Source organism: Branchiostoma floridae, chromosome 3 (assembly GCF_000003815.2).
Source record: "Branchiostoma floridae strain S238N-H82 chromosome 3, Bfl_VNyyK, whole genome shotgun sequence".
Taxonomy (NCBI): Eukaryota; Metazoa; Chordata; class Leptocardii; order Amphioxiformes; family Branchiostomatidae; genus Branchiostoma; species Branchiostoma floridae.
This window is the reverse complement of record NC_049981.1, coordinates 24,429,403-24,454,866: the sequence shown is the minus strand read 5'-3', so window position 1 is coordinate 24,454,866 and position 25,464 is coordinate 24,429,403. Positions and strand designations below refer to the sequence as shown.

Below are 25,464 nucleotides of genomic sequence, written 5' to 3'. Positions count from 1 at the left end.
ATGCCTTTTAATCAAATGTTGTCACAATATTACAAAGACACTTTAATGTCTTGCCAATTACTAATTGATCCTAATTTTATCATCATCATCATCTAATTTTATCATCTAAGTTTAACAACTAATTGCAGTATACAAAATATGATCATTATCCAAAACAGATACTGGGATAGAAATCGCCACTGGTTTCAAAGAAACATGGCCAGTCAAAAACATAACTGGTTAACATCAACATCCGCTTTGAAAGTTTGAGAATACGAGGGATCGCGATGATGTTTGATACGGTGACGCAGTGGTAGGCAAAAAGCAGGTGTTTGGCAAAAGATTGATTTAAATATTAACCAGTAATTTGAGCCGCTAGTTTGAATATCAATTTTTGATCCGATCTACTGACGTCCTGGTAGGCAACAACCGTCCAATACCCCGGATATAATCAACAACAGCGATCGCTCGTTATCTTCCCCTCCCCATTCAAACAGTTAGTGTAATAGTCCAGATGAACTGTGACCCGGAAGTTATTGACAACATTTCCACTCGCGTTCTTCGTTCTGAGCACATCATCGGCGATCTTGAAAGTTTTACTGACGTTTAGCCCCACCTTAAGCAACATGGATCTCCCAAAGCCACCCGAAGGTTCGTAAGAACAGATGTTAAGCATTTCTGTGTAGCTGCAATACCTTAACCGGTTTTTAAAACCAAGTTTTACAAGTAAAGGTGGGGAGGGGGGCAACGCGCGTGTCTCCCCCTATTTTGTTTGGTGGATTAGGTCATTTGGCTTACTTGGAATCGGCTTTGATGCACTGAAAACTCGTCCATGATAATATTTTTATGTGATATCTTTGTATCCACTCTGAATAATTAGAATGATCAGAGAAGTAGTTTGAGTAGAGTAGTGTAGACACTGTTGGTTGGGTAGGACAAGGAGTTTTTACTCCATGGAACCGATCCTTAGACTAGAGTTTCTGTGATCAGCTGACTGTGATAGTTGCTTTGTGAGGGTTGTCCAGGGCTTTATAGTTGTACATGATCGGTTGGTTAAGCTAAACAATCAGGTGATTAATCTATAGACCATTTGAAGATGAAAATTATGTATGTTTGCTTGCAAATGTTTACCTTTCTACTAAAGTTTCTAGTAAGTGTACCAACTTTTCCAGAACTACAGAGCTATCTATGTTTCCACAGATCCTGAGTTGCGGAACATTATTGATAAACTGGCCAACTTTGTGGCCAGAAACGGACCTGAATTTGAGAAGATGACCAAGCAGAAGCAGAAAGACAACCCCAAGTTTAAGTTCCTGTTTGGCGGGGAGTTCTACAACTACTATCAATACAAGGTCACAACAGAGCAGCAAAGTAAGTAGGGAAACTGTCTACATCAACTGAAAAATGGATTGATGGAGGATATGCATTTAATTCTTGGCTAGATAATGTTTCCTTAGGAAAGGCACCTTACATGACTTCACTTGGATGTAAAAAGGTGTATGTGGCAAAAGGAGAGGGATGAGTTCCACGCTATAACTTAGTCTAAGTATATATACCTTGTGCAAAATACTGTGGATGAACAATCTGTTGCCCTTAGTGGCTTCTTTTTAGCCTGTGTTGCACAATGTCTCGCTGTCATGGACTTATGGCTTATGCAGCAGTTAGTAGGTGTAGGCTACGAGAATGAAGATTTGTTATTAAAGCTACCCACAAACCCCTACGGCTTTCAGACACTTGATGTGTACTTTCATATTTATAGTATATGGTGAATTGTTTTTATTTTCTTCCAGTCCTGAACCAACAGAAACAGAAGCTGGCCCAGCAGCAGGCCATAATCCAGGAGGCAGTGACCCAGCAAGCTATCCAGTCTGCACCCTGGCAGTCTGCACCACAGCCTCAGCAGATCCCGCCACAGGGACCTCCTCAGATCCCTCCCCACGTACAGGAGCAGATCAACCAGTCCAACTCTAACCTCATGAAACAACACCAGGTCCTCATGGCACAACAACAGGTACAGTACTGCTGACATTCATTAACTAACTAACTAACTAATTACACAGCCACCACAGATCAACCAGTCCAACTCTAACCTCATGAAACAACACCAGGTCCTCATGGCACAACAACAGGTACAGTACTGCTGAACATTCACTAACTAACTAACTAACTAACTACACAGCCACCACAGATCAACCAGTCCAACTCTAACATCATGAAACAACACCAGGTCCTCATGGCACAACAACAGGTACAGTACTGCTGAATATTCACTCACTAACTAACTAACTAATTATAACTACGCAGCCACCACAGATCAACCAGTCCAACTCTAACCTCATGAAACAACACCAGGTCCTCATGGCACAACAACAGGTACAGTACTGCTGACATTCATTAACTAACTAACTAACTAACTACACAGCCACCACAGATCAACCAGTCCAACTCTAACCTCATGAAACAACACCAGGTCCTCATGGCACCACAACAGGTACAGTACTGCTGAACATTCACTAACTAACTAACTAACTAACTACACAGCCACCTCAGATCAACCAGTCCAACTCTAACCTCATGAAACAACACCAGGTCCTCATGGCACAACAACAGGTACAGTACTGCTGACGTTCACTAATGACCAACAATACACATCTCTGTATGGTACAGCTGAACTGCAAACTCTAACCCTAACCCTAACCCTCCCAAACCACATTCACAGTTTCAAAAATACTAAAACCTATATTTGTATAGCAGGTAGCCACTGCATTTTTGTTCATTTGATGGTAATATTCTTTTGTCCTAGGCTGGCACTGTTCCAACATTTCCAAGGAAAGATGAATATAAAAGAAATCATCTTCCCATGTTGCATAGTAAGGTCTAAGGATTAGTTATGACATAAAGCCTGTCCAGTGACTTATAATGTATAACCACTGAATAAAACACTGAGTGAGGAAAGTGAATTCAAACTGACACAGACTATTTTTGAAGAGATTCATTAGTCGCGAATGTACACAGATAATAGAATTTTCATCAATCATTGACTGCTTTATAAAGGTAAACACAGACTATCTCTTATACATAGTACATGTGTGTATTGTTGACCAATTATTTTGTGCAGCTTGCTTCTTCATAAACCCATGCTTACCGGGGGTATGTTTATATTTAAGTTTTTTGTACAGAGTACAAATTTAATGTAGCTGTGTCGCCAATAACAATCAGGGCTTGATGTAGATTGGTGACAAGATAATCAAATATAATTCATGCTGTTTTTTAAATTTTTCTGACAGGAACAAATTGACACAGCCATTCAGCAAGCTCGGGAAGTGTCGACCCAGAACCTGGCCAAACTGGCTGAGCTGGATCTGTCCGAGTTTGACAAGGTTGTTCAGCCCATCATTGAACAGTGCACCAAGGATGCCATCTCAGTAAGTCATTTGCAAGCCTTTAGTGATGTATTAAGTCATTCTTCAGTCATTCAAATGCTAGCCTATATCCTTTCTATACAGGCTATTTCTTAAGGTTTTGTAAAATCATTTTCTTTTTTTGTATTCCTAATCTTTTTTTGCTGATGCTACTGAAACTTACTGAGCATTGTTGAAATTATTTGAATATCTTATCATTTTTACAGTTCATTTGTAATTGTTGCCTATAATTGGTCTATATATTTTAGGCAGGTAAGGGTTGGATCTTCAATGCATCCAAGTCAGCAGACCACTGCAAGTGCATATCCCAGTATCTGTTGTGTCGCATCCTGGGCAAAAGTTCTTCATTTGAGCTGAAACTGCATCTCATCTACCTGATCAATGATGTGTTACACCACTGGTAAGAACTTGCCAATAGCATTTGTAATATGGTATTGTATATTTTCCTAACTTTAACCAGAAACTACTTTGTGTACATAACATATACCAGTGCATAAATATATAGATTGTGTAATCGCGTGGGATCGCGTGGGGCAATCGGCAGCGCGTTGGGCTCCAGCCCGACAGGTCCGTCTGCCGTGTCACCGATCTTGTGCCCTTGGGAAAGGCACGTTACACGACTTTCCTCACCTAACTCAGGTGTATATGAGTACCTAGCTGCGGCTGGTGGCAGTGACAGGCCTTTGTGGCAGTGGTTGGCCTTAGGGGCATGTTCGGGCATGACGCACCCGCTATACACGAGTCAGGGGTAGGAGGAACCCCTTGCATCCTTGGTCGGAAGTCCTCCTAGGAGACGGAAACTCCAAATAATAAACCTGCATCTGCTGGGGCCGTCTTACGTGGCATATAGTTCTGTCCCTGTGGGACTAAGTGCACCAGTAGACGAGAGGGTGGAGAAGGAAGTGCACACCCCTCCTTCACCTTAAAAAGTCACGTGCAAGCCAGGCGGATGGGTCGCTCAAACCCACCCTGCCCACTGATCTTCGGATACGAAGTAACAGCCATCATCATCACTATTACTACTATTGATAATAGCGTTTGGATTAAGACAAAAGTTTGAACCTTTATTTATTCATAAAAAGCTCAAATTGACCTGCAGGACACTTTTCATAGTATACATGTACATGAAAACGATGGTAAAAAAAGTGTAGATTAGATTTAGAGGACATGCTCTTCAGATGATTCTGAATCATATTTGATTTGAAATAGTATATTGCACTTGAAATAAATATCCTATGGCACAGTTACTAGTACAATGTATATTGTTAATATTTTGTATTTTCAAGGCCATATGATATACATATACTGTAAAACTCTAATATAGTATGATCTTACTTTACAGTGTCAGGAAACAAGCAGAAGACCTCAAACAGGTAATTTCATGACAGTTATCATAAAGATCCTTTGATATAGTTTTATATATTGCCAAAAGAAGTGTTTTGGAAAAGATATAGCTTGCATGTCAGGAGATTTTCCTTAGCATGCATGTTGGTAGCTAAGGAAGTTTGTTTAAAAGTGCCCCCTAGCAGACTTGTGCAATACTACAGCATTGATGCAGGAGTGAACATGTGGTATATTTACATGTATCAGGGCTCCAAATACCACCTGCATATGCAGGTTAGTGCAGGTAAAATTGGAGCTGTGCAGGTATTTCTGGTATCTGCCTACAACGAACCTGCACTGGCCAATGTAATAGATTTTATACATAAATATCCTATGGTGTAGGTGCATTGTTCTTAGCTGCATTGACTGTTACCACCTATTAAGAATAAAATAACGGTCCCTGATCAGTATGATCCATACTTCCTAAATTCAGAGTGGTTCAGGTAAAATTTGTCTGGTGCAGGTAATTTTCAATACCAACTGCACCATTGCAGGTATGCAGAAAAAAGTATTTTGAGACCTGTGTATGTATCTGTTGTTTTAGAGAAAGTGTTTGACCTACGTTCTATTGTTCCCCCTGAAACAGAGCCTGCAGTCTGTAGTGGTTCCCATTTTCAGTTCAGCACAGATTGGTGCAGAAGAGGAAAAACAGCAGAAACTCACCAAGGTAAAGTTTAGTTATGGTTTGCTTAAATAGTGTTCAAATATTTTTCATTCCTTATTTTTATATTATAAATTTCTCATCCTTTATATACCTGATATTTTACACTGTTTAGGTTGTTCATCATAGATTTCAAGCAGATGCAAATTGTACAGTGTACAGTCAATGTGATTTTTTAAAATGTCTACTTCTGTTAGAAAAACTCAGAATGGCTTATGATTATGGCATCATGCATCAGTTTCAACAGAAAACAATTATGAATAATATACTATTAGATGTTTGGAGGCTTTTTGAAGCATTTCTGAGTTGTATAACTCCTTATTGTTAAGCTTAAACTGCTTTTTCTTGGAAAGTGATGCAATAGAATGGCCTGTAACCAACTATCATTATCTCCACAGCTTCTTGCTCTTTGGGAGAAAAACAACTATTTTGAAGCATCCATTATTGAGGTAAGAATTAGTTTTTGATAGGGGCATACATTTAATGTCAGGGTCTCATTTCCAAATGTAAACACTGCACAATAGCAGACTTTGTAAGTCAATGGGAATATTGATTAGCTGAGGTAGAAACATTATTTTCGTTGAAATCTGAAGTCTGTTGATATTCAGGATTATTGCATTGATCTAGACAAGTAGTATATGTGTTATCCAGCTAATTGAAACACTTATTGCAAGTTTAAATGTAACTCAATTGCTTGACATTTCCTTACATGTTGTTGACACTTAATGTTCACAGCAACTAAAGAACCCAACAACAGCACTTGCCCAGTTTCATGTAAGTTCCCAAATATTTGTATATTGTCTTCATTGCTGCTTATGTTCATGTATCTTTTGAGACAGATGTATGTGGGATGTGGGCTCTTCATATTTGTATTTATGATAAGTGATTTTTACAGATTGGCAAAGTGTGCACACTCAGTTCTATTTTGTATTAGACCATGGCCATTGCTACATGTACAATGTATATTGTATACCACCATGAATGCCTGCTGTGACACTTTCAAAGTACATGTACATGTACAAGCACACAGTAGTCTTGTCTTTCAGTCTGTAAAAACACATGGACTTCATCATGAGTTCATCACCAGGGCCTCCCTGAAAAGCAGTGCTAGTCACTGATGAAGCTTACCCTGGTTAAACAATACAGAAATAGATAAATAAATAAATAAATGAGTTGTTGTTGGTTTCAGACTAATGAGATGCAGCATCACGCAGCTGTAGTGCAGCAGGTGCAGACCATTATCCAGCAGCAGTTCCAGCAGCTGCAGAACCAGCACGAGGAGTTTGTGCGCCACCTGACACAGCAGGCCACCATGCCGCCACACGGACCCGGGCCCGGTATGGAACTGAAAACTTTCTTAGAGCATTTGTGTTTCTAAAATTTTCATTGGGTCATAAAGGAAGAGGTACAAAATGTATGAATCATAAAAAGTATAAAAAAAAGTTATTGTCTTAAAATGCTTGGCACTGAAACACTAGAAGAATGGAAAGCAAGCAAAACGAATATTTTGTTACGATCTTGCAATAGTATGTTATCATGATAATTATGTGCATGCACTGGTTTGCTTTTCTGCAAGCTGCGACACCAGCTGTCATGTTCACTGTTACATTAACAATAGAATTGGATATGATCAAGAAGCTGTATCAAGAAGTTGAAGTTTGATTTTTAAGGCTCATTGGATGTTACTTTTATGGCGTCAGGAAATGTTTTGATTTGGTATCACAAGCACAGTTGTTTTTACATTTTTCATACCATGGTGTGTGTTAGAAGATATTTTTGACCTGTAGCCCCAGGTACAACCACAGCAGGTGCGACATCTGGATTCCCCACGCCCCATCAGGTGTCCCAGGTGCAGGTGTCAGCTCCCTACACTGAGACCAGCCAGGGACAGATGCCACCGCACTCAGGTGCTCATCTCAATATTACACCTTTTATGTCATTTTGTCTCTATCCTTCATGTAATTTCTTCCATAGCAGAGATGTTGCTATACACCAATAGTAAGGTGAAAGCAAAATCGTAGCAAAAGTTGTGTACACTCAATGCCATGTGGGTTTTACAAATGATCTAGGCTTGTGTCACATTATGCACATTATGCTACTTACTGCATTTTGCCAGCAAGTTGATGACCAAGCTGTTGCAATTAGTATTTTGAAGACACAACAATAAAGCAATATAACATGTCAAAACTGAGTTCAGAAGACTCTGCTGAAGGATTTATGAAGAAATATTTTTAAATATTTATTTTTTTGTTTACATAGGAACTTTCCCCACATCGGAGGGGCAGATGATGCCCAACCCACCCACGTACCAGAACGTACCACACATGGGGCAGCCCTACCACCCTCCTCCACAGCAGTTTGACTATCAACATGGTGGGTATTGTTCCATATGTTTATTATAAGGTGTACGGAGTGCTGTGTGTACAATGTTTTCTGTGTCATCTTTAAGAATGATTCATGTAGTTTAAAGTTTTAAAAAAGAGTGATAAGCATCACACTTGAATGTTTATGGTTGAATTGTTCTGGCCCTACTCAATTTCAAAACAATAGTTATTACAAAATCTGAAAAGAACTATTTCATGATATTACATTTATGCCTTACTGGCTCAACTTTCGGGAAATTTCCTTTCTGCAGTATTTTTGTGAATCACTATAGCTGAATACAAAGTTAAATTTGATTGTTGTGCATGTACATGTAGATAAGAAGCTAATTGGTTGCATACAGTTTTAACATGGAAGTACAGCCCAGTATGTATAAACCTCTTACTGCTTCCTTATTCCATAACCAATACAAATTCTGTGTCTAACAGCTACCTTAGGAGGCTGAAGTTTAAATGTAGATTTATTCTGTCTATCCAGGTCAGCAGTATCCACCCAACTTCCCCCCTCCCCGCGCCCCACACATACAGGACTACAACCATGGACACCCCCTCCCACCCCCTCCAGACTTCAGTAAACCCCCTCCAGGCTTCCCCAACTTCCCACCCCCTATCCCTCCCCCCGGGCCAGGGGGTCCTGGTGGCCCTGCTGCCCCCCCTAACATCCCCCCTCCCAACCTCCCCGTGATGAGGCCTGATGACGCACACCTCATGCCGTCTGTTCCTTACTATGAACTTCCTGCCGGACTCATGGCACCACTGGTCAAGGTACGTTCCTTTTCTTTTAACTCAACAAAAAAAAACTTACAAAACACTTCAGAGAAACAGTAGCATATCTTTGAGAGGAATATGATAGTATTAAACGGTTGACCAATGGGATTTTACCTGCCAATATTAAATAGAATCCTTCTGTTACTTTCATCAGTGACTACATGCAGTTCTGCTTCCCACTGCTAGGTGGCACTGCAGTGACATGACTGACATTGTGAAACAGAGAACTGTATTATCCATTTCTTAACCAACCTGATGAAACTATAGTCAGAAATTTGCACAAAAGATCATTTTAGTCAGCTAAATGCTTGCTGTGTATTTAGTATACTGTGTCATTTCTTCTTTTTCCTTACTTTGTCTGTAGTTGGAAGACACAGAATACCGACCTCTGGACCCAGAACTTATCCGTTTACCACCTCCCATGCCACCAAGTGACCGACTACTGGCAGCAGTGGAGGCTTTCTATAGTCCACCATCACACGATAGACCCCGCAACAGGTGAACACACATTTTCACATGCCCAAATCAGTCATAGTCATATTAGTAGGGGTAGATTTGATAAAGCCTATTATTCAAGTTAAAGGTCCCATAGCTTTTGAGGTTGTTGGGGCAGCGGGTTGTAATACACTGTGTCCAGGGCAAGATACTGTAAAACTGACCACATCCCTCTCCTTCCACTGACTTTACAATCCCCAACCAAAGTCAAGTGCCCATTTTAAAGCTGGGTGGAGTGAGATTGCTAGAAACTGATCCTGTGACCTCTCAATCTTGTGTCTGCTAGCCTAGCTACTTAGCCATTTAATGCCTCTAAAGTGAGAAAAAATTATTTCTCATTCCCCCTCGGGCCTGTGTATTGCATGTAGAAAATACTTTGCTAAAGGCACACACAACTTGATATGTTTATACACATGTAGGTACATGTAGAATGATTATGAAGTTATCATAGCTGTTACAACCATTACTATAATTACATGAGTTTTTTTTTTTTTTCTAGTGAGGGCTGGGAGCACAATGGACTGTACGAGTTCTTCAAGGCCAAGAGAAGGTATTCACAGATGAAGATGAAGGAAAAGATGAGACCCAGGAGGTAAGACCTGCCATTGCACTGCTTTTGCAAAGTTGGAAGTTTTATAAAACTGAAATCAATGCATAAACAATAAGTCCTTATCTGTTGTGTTGTACTTGTAGGTTGAGATCCAGATATGTTTTTCGATCATATCTTGTTTACAAGTATTTTTAAAAAATGAAATAGAAATATAAACAATAAGTCCTGATCTGTTGTGTTGTACTTGTAGGTTGAGATCCAGATATGTTTTTCGATCATATCTTGTTTACAAGTATTTTTAAAAAATGAAATAGAAATATAAACAATAAGTCCTGATCTGTTGTGTTGTACTTGTAGGTTGAGATCCAGATATGTTTTTCGATCATATCTTGTTTACATTTATTTAAAAAAAATTGAAATCAAAACACAAACAATACGTCCTGATCTGTTTTGTCGTACATGTAGGTCGAGATCCAGATCTAGAGGAAGGAGGCACCGATCCCGCTCCAGATCCAGAGGAAGATCCTACTCCAGGTCCCGCTCCAGATCTCGCTCCAGGTCCAGGGAGAGATCCTACTCCAGATCCAGATCTAGAAGGTAATCCTCACATGGGAAATGTCAAATAGTATCATTGTGGTTCTGAAGTTGCCTAGTTAACTGGGTATTAATAGTTTTGCTCCATACATGTTTATCAGTTTTTAAAGACTGTGAAAATTGTTTCCACATTTTGCTTTTAATCTGACAGCATTGCTTTTGAATTTTTTATGTGTTCCAGCTACTCAAGGTCAAGGTCACGTTCAAGATCACCAAGTCCACGCAGAAAGAGGTATGTTGTGTTCAATATGTTATATAGGCTGTTACATTCTTTTTCAAACAATATTTATGAAAGAGCATAGTGTCTATGACAAATGTATGTTTAATGTTAGACGTGTAACTTGTGAAATGCCGGTGCACTTTGACATCTACTGTACATGCACTTTTAGATACGAATACTAGACAGTGTTTTGTCTCACTCACTGTCAGGTAATTACATTAGGTGTTGTCCTGTAGTTTAATCTGATCCTGCTTTTTTTAGGACTTGATCATATCAAAGCTGTTCCCACTTTCTTGACATGTATTTTCCTGTAATACAAAATTGCAGGTTTGGTTTTCTCAGCACAGAGTATTGTGAACCATGGCCCCTGTATGCTAAAATATTACATGAAGGGAATTTTTTTCTGCGTGTGAAATCTGCATAAATTACGTCAAGGAATGTGCAGTGTCAAGCTCCCCGGACATTTAGTTGAAGGAAGAAATATTGATTTTTGAACGAGGAGGATTTGGTAGGCACAACCTGTACATAGGTCCTTATGTATGAAAAGAAGCCCACCCGCATACCCTTTGGATACTGGTAAGCCTAGTCTGGTGTTTGTGTTATGCTAGCTCCAATTCTGATTGTTCCCTGCTAAATGGACTGGTCCCTGTATGTTGATATGGTACATGTATGGATTGGCATTTACATGCACATTAATGTATTACATTGTATATACAGCTGCACATCACAACAGCTTAGGTTGGCATTGATTCACCCAGTTCTATGTAACTACATGGACATGGAAGCAGGGTTCAAACAGGCATTCAGAAATCTGTTCTACATGTACATTACACTGCTTTAAAAAAATATTTTCAATACCCAGAATGATTAATGACATGCGCGTTTGTTAGTGCTAAACATTTGATGGGGATGGGTTTTGGAGAATTCAGCAGGGAAGTGATCAGGTTCAGAGGAGCTATCCTATGTGTGGGATAAGATGGATACCAGACAAGGTAAAGCCAGCCCGTGTACTAAAATGGCTAATACTAGACTTCCCGCTACTTCCTACACAGGGCGGGGTCCCACTCCCCACTCCCTTACCAACGTACCTCCCGCTCAAGATCAAGGTCACATTCACGGAGTCCTTCTCCAGCCAGCTTGTAAGATCACAGTTTACCTAAATGTCGTCTGCATGCGCTCTAATGTTGACGTACAGTGGTCATATGCATTGATTATGTTAACATCAGCAACTAACTGTGGCTTGAGAATAGTGCTAGTTTAAAGGCCTCAATCATACATGTACATGCACATCTTGAGCAAAAAGGCAGCCCAATATATTCTGCATGTTACATACTACTATCAGGTCCTCCAAAAAGGAACAAACTTTTTAAAAGTAGAATGACACTAACTATAGAATCTACTCCATCTAAATGCTGATATACATTGTACATGTTAAGTAACTGTTGACAAGAGCTGGTCATGTAGTATGTAGTACATTTATAGCAATGATTTATAGTAGCGACATTCTTACAACTAATATTTTGTAGCTGCCTGAAGATGCTTGCTGCTTCATTATATAATTTTTGGCTTGCCCACTTGCACTTAGCAAGAATTTTTTTGTAATTGCATTAAAAAAAACTGGAAACAACTTGTAATTTTGCATGCTAAAAAACAAGTTTGTATTGTGTGTCATTATTTAGTTGTACAGTAACTAAGACACAGTACAAAGGCACTCTTAAGACTTACAAATCAATGATAATGTAGTATTCTGCAGGCCTAAGAAGCTGTGGTAAACTGCAGCTTGGGTATTTGCTGAATCATTTTCCTGAGAGCAAGGAAAAATGATAGCATGCAATTTGACACAAGTTACAGAAAAAAATATACAGATTGAGTCCTTAGACTTGTTAAGTTTGAAGAACGAGACTGTAGTGACAGTGTGTTCAATCTGTTTTGTGTCTTATCTACAGCTCCATGCCATTCTATGAATCAGCTACCATGGACACCAAGATTAGTTCTGCCAACAAAGGTCACCAGCTGCTCACCAAAATGGGTAAATACATAAACTCAATACTTTCATACACTTCTTTTGCCTCCTACTGCCATGACCAACCTTTTTAAGCTGGTGCTTGCTGTGCATTTTGGCAGTCATGGGTTCAAACCAGGGCTGTCTCCAGCTTTGAAGAAACTCTAGATTGACTGTGATAAAATTTGGTATGTGGATAGGTCTTGGGAGACACATGTAGAGATTGTTTTCTTGCCTTTTTTTAATATTCTCAATCTGATCTGAACATGCAATCAAGTTGTATGGGGTTGCTGATAGCTTTTAGGATGAGGAAGGTTTGTGCCTCCTTGCCTCTTGCTTAGGAACTGCAGGGTATTTTTGTCCAAAAAGTTCAAAGATTTCTGCATTTTCTGTGTGTTCTTAATTCAGGTTGGTCAGGAGCTGGCCTTGGTGCTACAGAGCAGGGGATTCAGGAGCCCATCCGAGGTGGAGATGTCCGGGACAGGACAGACATGTTCAAGGGGGTGGGGGTCACGGTCAACGATCCCTTCGAGAACTTCCGCAAGAGCAAGAGCCAGTCATTTGTGGAGAGAATGAAGGCCAGAGGGGAAGGAGGGGGGTAAGTCTTGGATATATGGATTGTTAGCAGGGTTCAAAATATCCTGCTGGAAGTGTAGATTAGAATTGATTTGTGTATCTCTGATGCATACGCATGATATATTGTTTGGTTTTTTTTTTCTAAATCTAATTTTGGCATCTTTATGTAAGAAGTGAATGTTGTATACTGTGTAATAGCACTCTTGCTGAAAAGTAATGCGATGTTCCTTTCTGTTGCAGGACCTGACCTCATTCCAGGATACTTTGTTACTCTGCTGATGCTATGATATAATACAGCTTTCATTATTGGATACTTTGACTTGTCTATTTCTCTGTAGCGACCTGCCATGGTGAAACATTCTGGGAGTATAAGCTCACTTATCTATTGGAAAGCATTTCAGACCAGCCACATACTGAAATGTAGTTTTTCACCATTGATATAAATACTTATCATATCCATCAAACTTTGTTAAGCTATGTACTACAAGTCAAAATGTGTAGTGAACCTTCACAAGTCATGTAGAGCTTTGTCTTGTGTAGCCACATACATGAACATTCAGCTTGCTGAACAAGTACTAGCACAGAATAAACTACATTTCAGCATTAATTTTGCTGTCAGTTACTTCCTATTTTTGTCATCATTTTTCCATTCATACATTTTGCACAATGTGCGGAATACATGAAGACACCATGGAAAACATGAAACAACCCACTACTTTTAAGGTCTTTTGTTTATTACATTACACAGAATGTAGTATTCACAGGAGACAGTGACAAGATACATATTTCATAATGGTTGCCGTGCATACATTTTACAATTTCTTGCAGGCCACTCTAATGTGCATGTTTGTCACTTTAAATGGCAAGGAACAAAGAGCTTTCTGCTATCCTTCTCTTTTCCTCATTTCTTACTCCTGTTTCTCAATGATTCTGGTACAATCTTTTTACCCTAACATCTTTTTTCTCACTTCCCAAAATCTGACATTGTTTGACTCCGTAAACAAAAAAAGCCCAAAGTTCCTACAAACCTTAAAATGTCAATGTTGAATATTGTCAAAGGACTTGTGATAACCCTGTACATCATTTAAGATACTGACATGTTGATGATGTAATGATCAATTACGCATATTCTACACTATTCATGTATGTCACAAAGATGCAGAAACGGATTCAACTACCAGTAATACTATCTTGCTATTTTCTACATTTGTCAAGCAGATGACTGACAGGGTATAAAGCTTCTGTCAGTGGTACCACTCCTCTTCAACATAAGTCACTGCAGGAATCCCTGCATTTCAGATATATCTGGAAAAAACAAACATAAAAAGGTAATGTTTCCATCAAAATACCTTTCAAGTAGCAATATAATGATATATATCAATACAAACTCAGTGATGAAAACAGGTCTGGGATCATAATATTCTGATTAAATTCACTCAATGATTTCACCCTTGGACTTAGACTAGCATTATCCCTTTTTTTAATCAAATTAATGGCAAAATTGTACTTAAAGAAGCATACTACAGAATACATTCATCAAGATACTTGATACTCAAAAAATGTTACCTTAATTAGTGGGTAGTGACAGGAGGGTGTTCTGTCCGGGAGGAAGGTACGCGACGTTGCGTGATCGGGAGAGCTGCAGGGCGATATCTTCCGCAGCCTCCAGCCGACGCAGTTCGATCAGACCGTCGCCAGCCTTGGCAAACTCTGTCGCCAGAAGCTCCGCTGCTTTGGAGTCGCCTTCTGCGATGATGATGGCGGCGAGCTTCTGTTGCTCAGCCTGGAAAAATTGTTGGATGTTGAAATTATCTTGACATGGCAAAAGATTTATCCTCGGTATTAGAAGGTCTCATTGATGTATTACTCCGAGTGAGTACCCTAAAAGAGATCCGAGCCAAAAAATAAACGGCTGCACGGACGCATGTTTTTAGCGGTGAGAAATTCCCTTTCAGCCAGCGGAACTGATCTCAAAAGTTAGATTGGTGAAAGCTTGTCTGCAACTGAAGAAATTAGCAGGTAAAGTTTTGCAGCTGCGCGCTAGGTCGGAGGTACACAGTCGTGGGTTCTGAGTGGTACGGTTGTACACCAGCAGCGAAAAAGTGCCTTTTTTGGGGATTGACTAATCGTAGTTTGTAATTGCTATAAAAAAAGTTCCAATGGCTAGTTTACGTTGGCAATTTTTTCCCACAATAAAGGGTAAATGTGCTCGACATAGAATGAAAAATCTGCTGAAATTTCACGTAGCTTCATTATGCCATTTAAACCACGAATTATAACATAGAAGTCTATGGGAAGAAGAAACTCATCAATGAGACCAGAAATGTAGTCAAAGGATTTTGTTTTTCAAACAAACTGGGAAAGTTGTCTTCTATGAAATGCAGAGGCTGGAATGTCATACTCGGTACTCTAGAAAAAAAACAAGTCCAAAAGATGAGTACAATTATGCTATCAATGTTGCAACATGAAAATCAGTGATAGCTGTTTCTGACTAAAATTCCCGTATTCACTTAATTACGAGTTGGCTTCTTTACTGAAAGGCCTGAAATGCAGAGTTTAGTCACTTAGTGAGACCCTGTTTAGAAAAACAGAACTTGATAAATAAATGCCCTGGGTTAAGACTGAAATAACAAAGTTTGTCCATTCTTATTTTTCTTGAAACAACGCCACCCAGTGACCCACCTATATGTGAGAAAGAACAATATGAAACTGTTACTATAAACTTTTCCTGAGCTTCCCCCCAAAGTGTTTGCTGTTCTGGTATATTTTTCCTGCCAAAACATAGGTGGAAGACAAAAACAAATGGCACAGGTACATGTACATCAGTGTTTCTGCTGGCCAATGGCTTACAGGGCATCTCAAACAGCAGTTTCGAGTACCGAAGGCCCGAAACTTGCACAATCTTTAACAGTGTTCGGTATTTTCTAACCTTCTGAACCTAGTCCATCACTCTTGTAACTGCACGTTAGAGTTTGATGGCTATGTTTGTGGTTGGGTTATGGATTATGGTACTATGGCTGCATTGATTTTCTCAACCCAGGAGTGTTTGGGAGATGCTCAAGTTCAGCACATACCTTGAGAGGCAAGCCTGTCCAGCAGAAACACTCAGTACAATCTTATCTATACACATGTATTGCACAAACCTTTTCTACTACAAATCTAGCCTTCTCAGCATCCTGTTGGGCAACCTGCTTCTGCTCAACAGCAATGGTGAACTCTCGGCCAAACGTCAAATGGGTCTAATATCGGAGGCAAACGTTAAAAATATGTGTTACTTCTGGACACTATTGGAATATGGAGACAACCTTACCTTTTCTACGACAAACCGCGCCTTTTCCGCTTCCTGCTGCGCCACCTGTTTCTGTTCAACCGCTGAAGTAAACTCTCGGCCAAAGGTCAGATGGGTCTGATGGGAAAACACTCCATTGGTAACATAAACAACATATCTATATATGCAGGGTGCACCCGTATTGCTTTTATATGCAATTAGACTGTATACGTAGAACACAAAAGCAACTGTTTTGGAGACTTTATAAATCTTTAAAAATGCAGTAATATACATTGATCAAAACAATGCAACTGAATTCCTTCTATTGGGGACTAAAAATATGCAATCAAATGAAACAATTGATTTTTGAATGTCTTTTTAGTAAAGTGTGCACCCTGCACAGCATTGTACTTGAAAATTTATAAAAATAACCAGTTATCTTCACAAATTACAGCTACTCTACAGTTGCAGTAACATTTTACTTCATAAAAAAAAAAGAATCATATATTTAAATTTAAGATGTCTTGCATGTAGTTTAATTGATTCTGACTTCACAAAATTGAGTGTATTTGCTATTTTGTGGTGCTCTTCAAGTTCAACAACTTACAAGTGAGATGTCGTCCAGGATAAGTCCGAACTGTGCTGCCCTCTCCATCAAATCTTCTGATACTTTCTGAGACACCAACTCTCTCTGGGTGATCAACTCACTGGCATCAAACTGTGCCTGGAAAACATAGGTGCAGTCAGTTCAGTTCAGTTCCTTTACTGAATACTTCACATAAATAACCATATTTTGACCATGCAGTATACCCTTTACCAGTGCAGTAGCCTTGTGAGTTGAGCTTTATTTTTCTGCACCGCACATTGCTTGGGAGCCCATGTTGACGATCTGTCCTTTTGAGATAAGAAAAATCCTTTTTTTGCAATTTCATGCAATGAAATTCAGACTTTTTTATATGTAAAGCTGTGGAATTTTTGTCTGTCACAAAACAGAGGGATGGGACAGGTTATGGACTGCAAACTCATCCAAAACCATTTTAAATAGTGCACTTAGCACTTTCAAAAAAAGTATGGTATTTGAACACAGACCACTACCAGTGGACTACGACAGAGAAACATGTATAGAGGCATGGAAGCTCGACATGGAATGGGACCTCCAATAGAGCATGGTAAACTCTGGTGTTAATCTGCCTGCAGATAATGAGAAAATGGCTATCATATCAGCCATCCCTAATTGCAGTTTGCAGGGGTATTATCACTACCTACCTACCTACGGTAGTCCCTTGACCTCCAGGTCGCTGGGGGGACAAGGTAGCCATGAAGATGGAGTACAGGGGTACAGGGGTACTAGTAGCATGAAGCATGCGACTTCGTGCCCATTCAATAGAGTGTTCTTGACCAGACTTAGGTGTTAATTTTCTCCAGAGCCAAAAAAAAAAGGAAATCGACTAATTAAGTGCCTTTCCAAGGAGCACAACATGGGATAACTCTTTAGCTAAACACAATCTTTATTAAGGCTTTAGATTCATAGTTAACAACTCTGATGACAATGCCATTATGCATTGAAACAATTTTTACCTTTGATTTAAAGACTATGGATATGTTGTACTTACAACTACAGCCTTGAGAACTTCATTAGTGATGGAAGGCAGCACTCTCTCATCGTAGTCTGTACCCAGACTCATGTACAACTTGGGCAGGGAGGCTGCCACCGGCCGGAACAGGATTCGCAGGGTGATGTTCACATTCTGGAGATCTGAAAAAGGTAATAGATTCCTCATGAGGAACAGTGGGTTGCTCTGCCCTATCAATATGATATTTGTACATATTGTATTTTGTATTACATTTGAGTCAATGACCTCAAACAGCCCAGAGGATGCCAGCAGTGTTGCTGTCCAGGGCTCGAAATACTGGGTGCAGGTGCACCCAAAATTGAAGCTGTGGGTGCACAGGGTGCACCCAATTATTTTCTTATGTTTATGTATGTACAGATATCAAAGTATACTAGTATACATAATATTCTTGACATCTAAGTGTTAGAAAGATAATAAAAATTTCTGTCATGGTACTTGTTTAAGAATTTGATAGCTTGTAGCTAAGTTTTGCCATAAGTTGTACTTGAATTTAAGTCGTGCACCCAAAAATTTTTTGGTGCACCCAATTTTTTAAGCTGGGTGCACCAGTGCACTTAATCCCAAAAATGAATTTCGAGCCCTGCTGTCTAAAAGGTCCTTTGGATCTCCCGGGCTTTTCAGGCAAAATATTTTCCTGTTGTGTACTGATCCATTCTTTTCAAGGATGATGTTTAAACTTATATATTAAAGAATGCAAGCTGATTTTTTGGACCACCTTTGGCAATCACGTCACAGGGTTGGTTTTCTGGATAAAAGATCTTGCTTTCTTTCTCCCTAAACCATACATAAATTTTGCATTTCATTTTGGTGATGTTGTTTACTGATGGCAACCTTAAAACATCAGGGTTTTTTTCTATGGAAAAATTGCACGATAGATGTGTGAGAAAACAAAAGAGAGGAGGCACATGGTTATAGCAAGCAGGCTGTCAAAATCAAATATCCCTATGTCAGAAAATACCGGTACTCTACCTTTGCTTCCTGTGATGACGGGAATATTACGAGGTCTGGCCCTGCAGTCGAAGATGATGGGTCTCTGTACCCAGGGGATCAGGAAGTGTGTCCCCTCTCCGCTTACGGACTCCTTCACTCCGGTGAAGCGGTCAAAGATGACCGCCCGATGACCAGCATCAACTGTAGCATGCAAAATTATAACATAATAGGATATTACAGATGAGCAGCTGTCTTTTAATACAAAGAAAATTGGTACCAGGCGTGATGGTTATATATCATATTAATATCCCATTGCATATGAATTACATGCATATTTAAAAAAAAAAGGAAACCAAGTTGGCAGCTCACGAGTAAACTCACTTCATAGGCCCTGTGAGAATTTGGTCACTTGCCAACGACTGTTCCCAACTGTCAACGGACGGGAACACACTGGCACGTCCGCACTCTCGGACTTGCCTCGGCTCATCTCTAAATGGTACGCTTGTGCGAATTACACCAGTATCTTTATAAGAAATTAACCAACGCTTTGATCTAAATCACTCCTGCGTACCATTTTGAGAACTTAATCTATGTTATCGTAAATTGCGTAATAGGAGCAATCTCTCACAGGAGTCTGCCCGTGCAGCTCTATCCAACAACAGTATTAACACAAAGTTGTGTTTTTTCCCTCAGAAACAAGAACTGGCTTATAAGGTCTAGACACATTTAACTAAGTGTATCTACGCATGCAAGCGCGATGCGTTATGATGCAAGGGGGAGAAAAAAACGCCCCCCTCCCCACACGAAAATAATTTTTTACGGTGTTACACAAGGACCATAATGGCATTTTTTCGACTGTGATCCGTATCTAAAGGCCCCACATGCCGTCTAGTAGTATTCTCACGCAATTCTCACCGTTGTACAGTGCCGTGTTGACCACCCCGCCGACTACAGCGATCCCAAACCCGATCCGTCCGATGGTGTTGAACAACCTCGAAGCTGCGGCCGACATCTTGGCAAATTATGGTTCACTGTGACCTCTCCGTCAATTTTTCCCGACTCAAGTCCCGTTTCCAACCTTTGACAACCACGACAGCGTCACAACAACAATAAGAAGTGGTTGAAGCGTAAAGCACAAATAGAATGTGCCCAAAACTGTACTTTATCAGGTATTTTTTGAGTGAAGTCGTCTCCACATGTGTCCGTGTCCACACACGAGGTAAATGACCTTTACAATTGCAGAGTATTATGGGATAGAGGAAAAGTAGCTCCCGATTCGGTGAAACAAACGGCAAGGTGACTGACATCGACGCGGATAAAATCATACCAGGGTGCACTTCTGAAGCGCGACAAATCAATATGTTGAAGTCGAGGATATAACCTACAAAATAACTGAAAGCAAAAAAAAGTTATCGTTTTTTTTTTTTTATAAAAAAATTTGACGCCCACTTTGAAATTGGGTCATGCGGGGCCATGCGGAACTGCAGCCGTCTCACCGAGGCAGGCAGCTGTAAAGGTCACGCGCATTCATACATACACCTAATAAACAGACATCATAACCTTACACATAACGTTACAACCTGAAAGTCGACTTCTTATACTACCATATAGCAAAGCTCATCCCCCGCTGTCTTTCACGTTACAGTGTTCACAGGCGCTTCCAGATTTCGGCCGCACTACTTTTTTACCCGGTGCCTACGTCATCGGATAAATACTGTACTGTGACTGTGAGCGGCGCATTTTCTTCTTCATTTTATCCGGCCGTATGGAAGATGAAGGGAAAATGAATGACATAATAAGAAATTGGGCAAAAGGATGTACCGGTTGGTATAGAAAAAAGTGAAACAAAGCCTGATCCTGCATTTGTTTGGCTTCAAAACTTTGTTTAGTGTACATTCTTGTTACAAAGATCATGGTGTCTATTTATCAATTCTAAATGTTTTTTTTAACCATCGTGTTCTTTTCGCCCTCTCTCATTCAATTTGGAGTCTGCAAAGGGTGTTATCCATAAATTTACTTGCTGTGGCTTGATTAAGACCAACACAAAAGCTTGATATCCCTATTCTGTTGTGCTTCACAGACCTGTTTGATAGCCGATCAGTGAGTTATTCATTCCGACAACTGGGGGATCGGTGTTTGTGTATAAGAAAAAAAAACAGTACGTTATAACCAGAAAAAGGGCAATACCAACTGTGTATGGAAACTGTCTGTGCTGCGCATGCGACGGTCATAAGAACTTTGTGCTGTCTAGTGAAGCTTTTAGACGGCAATTGTCATCAACTCTTATTTCGTGGTAGATATAGTGTTCGAGTGGTTTCAAGTTCTCGGTTGAAACAAACACAAACACATTTATGGCAAATCGCACGAAACCAGGATATTTTACGGTCTCAGTTGTCTAGCGTAAGCGGCATGGTTGATAAAAGCGGACAGAACAGGAATAATAATAAAAGTCAGGGTCACATAGTGAGTTATCTGTGCACAATAGATATGAGTATCCATTACTGTCAAGTATTTCTTTGACAAGCTGTAACAATTTTTTCGACGACCATTTGTAGCAAAGTTGTGCTGTAACGAAAGTGCGTCTATTTGCAATGGATGTGTATCAAAGTTCATTTGTGTCGAATGTAGCCAATATTTTACAAGACGGACTGATATCTCTATGTGAGGTAATCCATATAAGAGATTACCAGTGTGCGAAAGAATTTGTAAATACTGTGGACCTAAAGCAGTGGAGGACGAAGCACATTTAATTTCTAAGTGTTCATTTAACCACACCGAAAAGAACCACATTGTATAAAGAAATCACAATTATATTCCAGCTTTCCCACATTTAAAGACAAACAGAAAGCGCCTTTCCTCTTAGAATTACAAAAGCCACTAATTGTAGAAAAAGTGGCACTATTTGTCTTCCTCATCCTCCTAACGCCCGGTCCCCAACGGCATTACCTTAACACAGGAAGTTTTGACACGACTGTGGTCCCTCTGCATAGGAGAATGGTCTTCCTCTGCTTATAAATAAGATCAAACCCAACCTATCTAGATATAGGCAACACCAGTATTCCAGTAGTCTCTTTGTATAAATATTTATCACAGTTCATTGTTACATTATAATTCCCTATCTTGTTTGTACCATGTACTTGCAATTAGCCTATGGGCATAAACTTGCAAATGAACTTTCTGATGATATTAATCTTTATTGCACGTTGATGCCCGAGGGCTAATTGCAAACAAAATAAAGCGGTGGTATACATAACTGTATACTTAACAGAGAAGAAAAATGAGATTTATAAATAAATCAAAAGGGAAATAACGCGTACGTTTAATCTAAATCTAATGCTACTTAAGCTATTTCATGGGTTAGACTTCTTTTCCGCAGGCAGTGGGAGATGAATTGTCATACATGAAGTGGTTGGAAGACCTAAGCAAGAAGATTGTTTTTTGTTGGTCGGTAAGGTGAGAAAGGCTTTGGAAAGTTTGGTATAATGTTTTTTTTCTTTCAAAATTTTAATATGAATATTGACATATAATGTAGTTCATCTTCCACTGCAATCCCTTAACAGTATATAATACCCCGATATTCAATACTATCTATCAGAATCTCACTCTAAAGGGGTGGGCGGGCAGGATCTAGGATACAAAATAGCATATTTCGTGTTCGTTTTAAGTTCGCGATGAGAGGTTACCAAGAAAACCTTGTACATAATTCCACCACGCAAATTTGAAAGCTTACAGCATGGTTTGGGGGCGAAGTAACAAAACATGCTAATGTTGTTTTTGTTGAAATTTAATACTGAAAAATAAACAACCTCCTGTTGTAATTGTAAAACTTGATCATTAGCATCATTTTCCTTCCGCAATGATTATTTCGGAAAACAGGATGTAATTTGATGATTGAAGAGAATATTTGCAATTAAATCATATATTTTCATTGTTTGTTTGCTGAACTCAGTGACAAATATAATCTATAGACATCAAAGGACCCCAGCGGTAATTCTTATAGTCATATGATGATAATCTCAAAATTCTCCTAGCACTTGGTTACGTAATTTTTGTCTGCGGCATCCATTAACCATATAGTTTCCTTTTTCCGGTCACAAATTTGTAGTCGAATTTGATGTACATATTTCATCTTTCATCCTTTACATTAAGGTGTCGGTTTGTCTGTTTACCTAGTCGTCATCTATATATTGTGATATCATTACTTTAGTAAACTGATATATAAATGTGCATATATATAGCAGCTGTGCAAACGGCGACTAGGAGGGCTTTATAATGAAAATACCATTAGCATGCTTTTGGCGCTAGTTTGCTGTCAATTTTCCTATTAATCTGATAGTAATGGAAAAATCCGCTTACGTAATTTCTTCCCTAGTTCACCCCCTCGCATAGAAGTGAGTATATAAATCATCTTGTGTCAGGAACCGGTAACATTCGCTGCCGAGCGTCTGTCAAACTGAGTCTTGCGACGTGGTGGGTGTGACGGCTGTTGTACAACTGTCGAGTTCAGTCAAAGCCTTACTCCTACGAGAACAAGATCGCCGGACGATTGTGACCACGCGTTTAGAGGAAGCAACGTTGCGACACCTTTGCGTTGACAAATATTACACGAAGATTGTGTTGAGCAACGTGTCAGCAAGTTTTCCTAGCGGAGGAGTACCCTTTCCTCGACTGGTTCCATTCAACTCAATCCGTCACCAGGTTTGACCATTGACTTTGCTAAGGCTGGCAGATAAAACGTTTACAGTTGAGTACTTTATATAGAATCAGTTGCAAGTTAGCTAGAGCTTTGTCTTTGATAGCAGCAAGATTTTTTTTCTCTGAACAATTCTTATCAGTAAAATCCCCGATATTCTCCTTCCACGAACATTCCGATTATTGACCAAAGGATTTTGTAACCAAGAAGCTAATCTCCAGCTGTGCGTGACTGCGTTAAGGTAACAGAATGGCATCCACAAATACTACAGCAGACCAGCAATCCAACAGTACAGCAGACTGTGCCGTCTGCCATGACCCAGCATCGTGGTTCAACCAACAACAAACGCAGATCTTCCTGCCTTCTGTCATCGTTCTCCCAGTCTTTGCGTGCATGGGAACTCTCGGAAACGTCGCCGTGGCTGTAGTCTACATTCAGAAAAAGAAGACCTCGGCAAGTTGTTACATTTTGGCCCTGGCTGCCGTGGATCTGGTGACATGTGCTCTACTCATTCCCCTGGACATCACGGCTTCCGTACTGCAATACTCGTACCCCAGCGACTTTCTCTGTCGCTTGACTCCCTTCCTAACGCACAGCCTCTCCATGTATTCCGTTGTGTTGCTGCTAAGCATTGCCGTTGAGCGCTACTTAGCCGTGCACAGGCCTATCGCTTTTGCCACTACCATACCTAGATCTAAAGTAGTTGTGTCTGTAGGTGCTGTAGCCTCTGCTGCGATTTGCTGTCCTCTTTTGGCAATTTATAAGCTAGTACACAAAGCAACTGTTGGCTGGAATGTGTATGTATGTACCATGAAGAATGGGTATGCTGAGGTAGTATCTGCATACTCCTACATGTTGATGGGCGTTACTTTAGCGGCCTCTTTGGTGATTACTGCTTTGTACATAAGGACCTTTCGTAGCGTAGTCGGCAGAGGTGACAAAAGACCTGTCATAAAGATCACCACATCTTCTTCCTCACAAACTATGTGGGACAAAAGTCGGCTGGGCGACATTCTCCGAATATCTAGACGAAGAAGAGAAGGTGACAAACGTTGCGACAAAGCCAAATCCATTGCAGCCATTTCAATGTCAGAGCTCGCCGTACCAGAGGTAGGACACTACAGATTCAAATCAGAGAACCAGTCAACGTCTGGCTACGAAACTTCGACCGTTGAAAATTCAAATCAAGATGATTGCGGATTGGCCAGCACTTATTCTGGGAATCGACCAATACGAGCGTTAGCACCACCAGAGCCAACAACGAAATCACCAGACACCAAGAGCAAAGGTACGTCCAGAGGCCAACATCAGAAAACGCTCCATACCGCTAGTAAAACTGAACTAGCGTCTAGGGAAAGTAGTACTTTAAACGGAGACCTAGAGACAAATAGCGGAAGAGCAAGGGGTACTGCTGAGAACAGGATACAGAAGAAATGGAAGCGACAAGGGAACCGTATGGCTAAGATATTCATGTTGGTAACTCTCATATTCTTCCTCACCTGGTTACCACATGGGATAATCACTTTATTTGTCTATTTTGTGCCGTACAATGAACAGCCTAGAACCTTGTTTAAAACTTTAATCAACCTGTACAATGTGGTTTATTTGAACAACGTTCTCAACCCGTTCATCTATGCGTTTGTTGGGAGGGATTTAAAGATTGCCTGCAAAAAGTTGTTGAAATTTAAAACGTAGTTTCCTTGGTAGCAAATAGGAGATGCTTAGCTTTAATTGAAGAAAAAGTATGCACAAAAGCAACAAAAGAATATAGATCTGACACAGAAATGGCAATTCGTGATAATTGTAAATTTGAAATTCATGTATTGTTGGAAAAGCAACAAGATATGTGTATATGAATATGGTAAACAGACATACTAGTGAAATAATATATATAATAGATACCGCATA

General features: G+C 39.9%; 2 protein-coding genes across 5 annotated transcripts; one reads left to right on the top strand and one right to left on the bottom strand.

Moving 5' to 3' along the window:
- Positions 1 to 459: 459 nt before the first annotated feature.
- LOC118410844 (calcium homeostasis endoplasmic reticulum protein-like) lies at positions 460 to 13,649 on the top strand. Of its 3 annotated transcripts, XM_035812689.1 has the most exons (21): positions 460 to 630; positions 1,180 to 1,350; positions 1,770 to 1,990; positions 3,267 to 3,404; positions 3,650 to 3,801; positions 4,744 to 4,774; positions 5,371 to 5,451; positions 5,844 to 5,894; positions 6,181 to 6,219; positions 6,635 to 6,782; positions 7,233 to 7,352; positions 7,705 to 7,818; positions 8,305 to 8,591; positions 8,959 to 9,092; positions 9,589 to 9,681; positions 10,105 to 10,236; positions 10,415 to 10,465; positions 11,506 to 11,592; positions 12,400 to 12,482; positions 12,864 to 13,053; positions 13,272 to 13,649. In XM_035812689.1, the coding sequence occupies exons 1-21, from the start codon at positions 606 to 608 to the stop codon at positions 13,276 to 13,278; spliced, it is 2,355 nt and encodes a 784-aa protein (XP_035668582.1). In that variant the 5' UTR covers positions 460 to 605; the 3' UTR covers positions 13,279 to 13,649. The 3 variants fall into 3 exon arrangements, with proteins under 3 accessions (XP_035668582.1, XP_035668583.1, XP_035668584.1); XM_035812690.1 differs by lacking the exon at positions 11,506 to 11,592; XM_035812691.1 differs by lacking the exons at positions 460 to 630; positions 1,180 to 1,350; positions 1,770 to 1,990 and adding an exon at positions 2,508 to 2,589.
- Positions 13,650 to 13,744: 95 nt separating this feature from the next.
- Positions 13,745 to 20,094, bottom strand: LOC118410846 (prohibitin-like). 2 transcript variants are annotated; one of them, XM_035812696.1, is made up of 7 exons: positions 19,779 to 20,094; positions 18,903 to 19,064; positions 17,913 to 18,055; positions 16,907 to 17,023; positions 16,175 to 16,270; positions 14,598 to 14,814; positions 13,745 to 14,336 (listed from the first exon to the last, which is right to left on the bottom strand). In XM_035812696.1, the coding sequence occupies exons 1-6, from the start codon at positions 19,873 to 19,875 to the stop codon at positions 14,599 to 14,601; spliced, it is 831 nt and encodes a 276-aa protein (XP_035668589.1). In that variant the 5' UTR covers positions 19,876 to 20,094; the 3' UTR covers positions 13,745 to 14,336; position 14,598. The 2 variants fall into 2 exon arrangements, with proteins under 2 accessions (XP_035668589.1, XP_035668588.1); XM_035812695.1 differs by lacking the exon at positions 16,175 to 16,270 and adding an exon at positions 16,342 to 16,437 and having other exon boundaries at positions 19,779 to 20,093.
- Between the last annotated feature and the right edge of the window lie 5,370 nt (positions 20,095 to 25,464).

Coding starts and splice junctions, on each gene's coding strand:
- LOC118410844 (XM_035812689.1), top strand. CDS start 606: ATGGATCTCCCAAAGCCACCCGAAG. Junction 1,991..3,266: donor TCCTCATGGCACAACAACAG/GTACAGTACTGC, acceptor TTTTTCTGACAG/GAACAAATTGACACAGCCAT. Junction 5,895..6,180: donor TTGAAGCATCCATTATTGAG/GTAAGAATTAGT, acceptor TAATGTTCACAG/CAACTAAAGAACCCAACAAC.
- LOC118410846 (XM_035812696.1), bottom strand. CDS start 19,875: ATGTCGGCCGCAGCTTCGAGGTTGTTCAACACCATCGGACGGATCGGG. Junction 17,024..17,912: donor AAGTTCTCAAGGCTGTAGTT/GTAAGTACAACA, acceptor TATGTTTTCCAG/GCACAGTTTGATGCCAGTGA. Junction 14,815..16,174: donor CTAGATTTGTAGTAGAAAAG/GTTTGTGCAATA, acceptor CAATTTTTCCAG/GCTGAGCAACAGAAGCTCGC.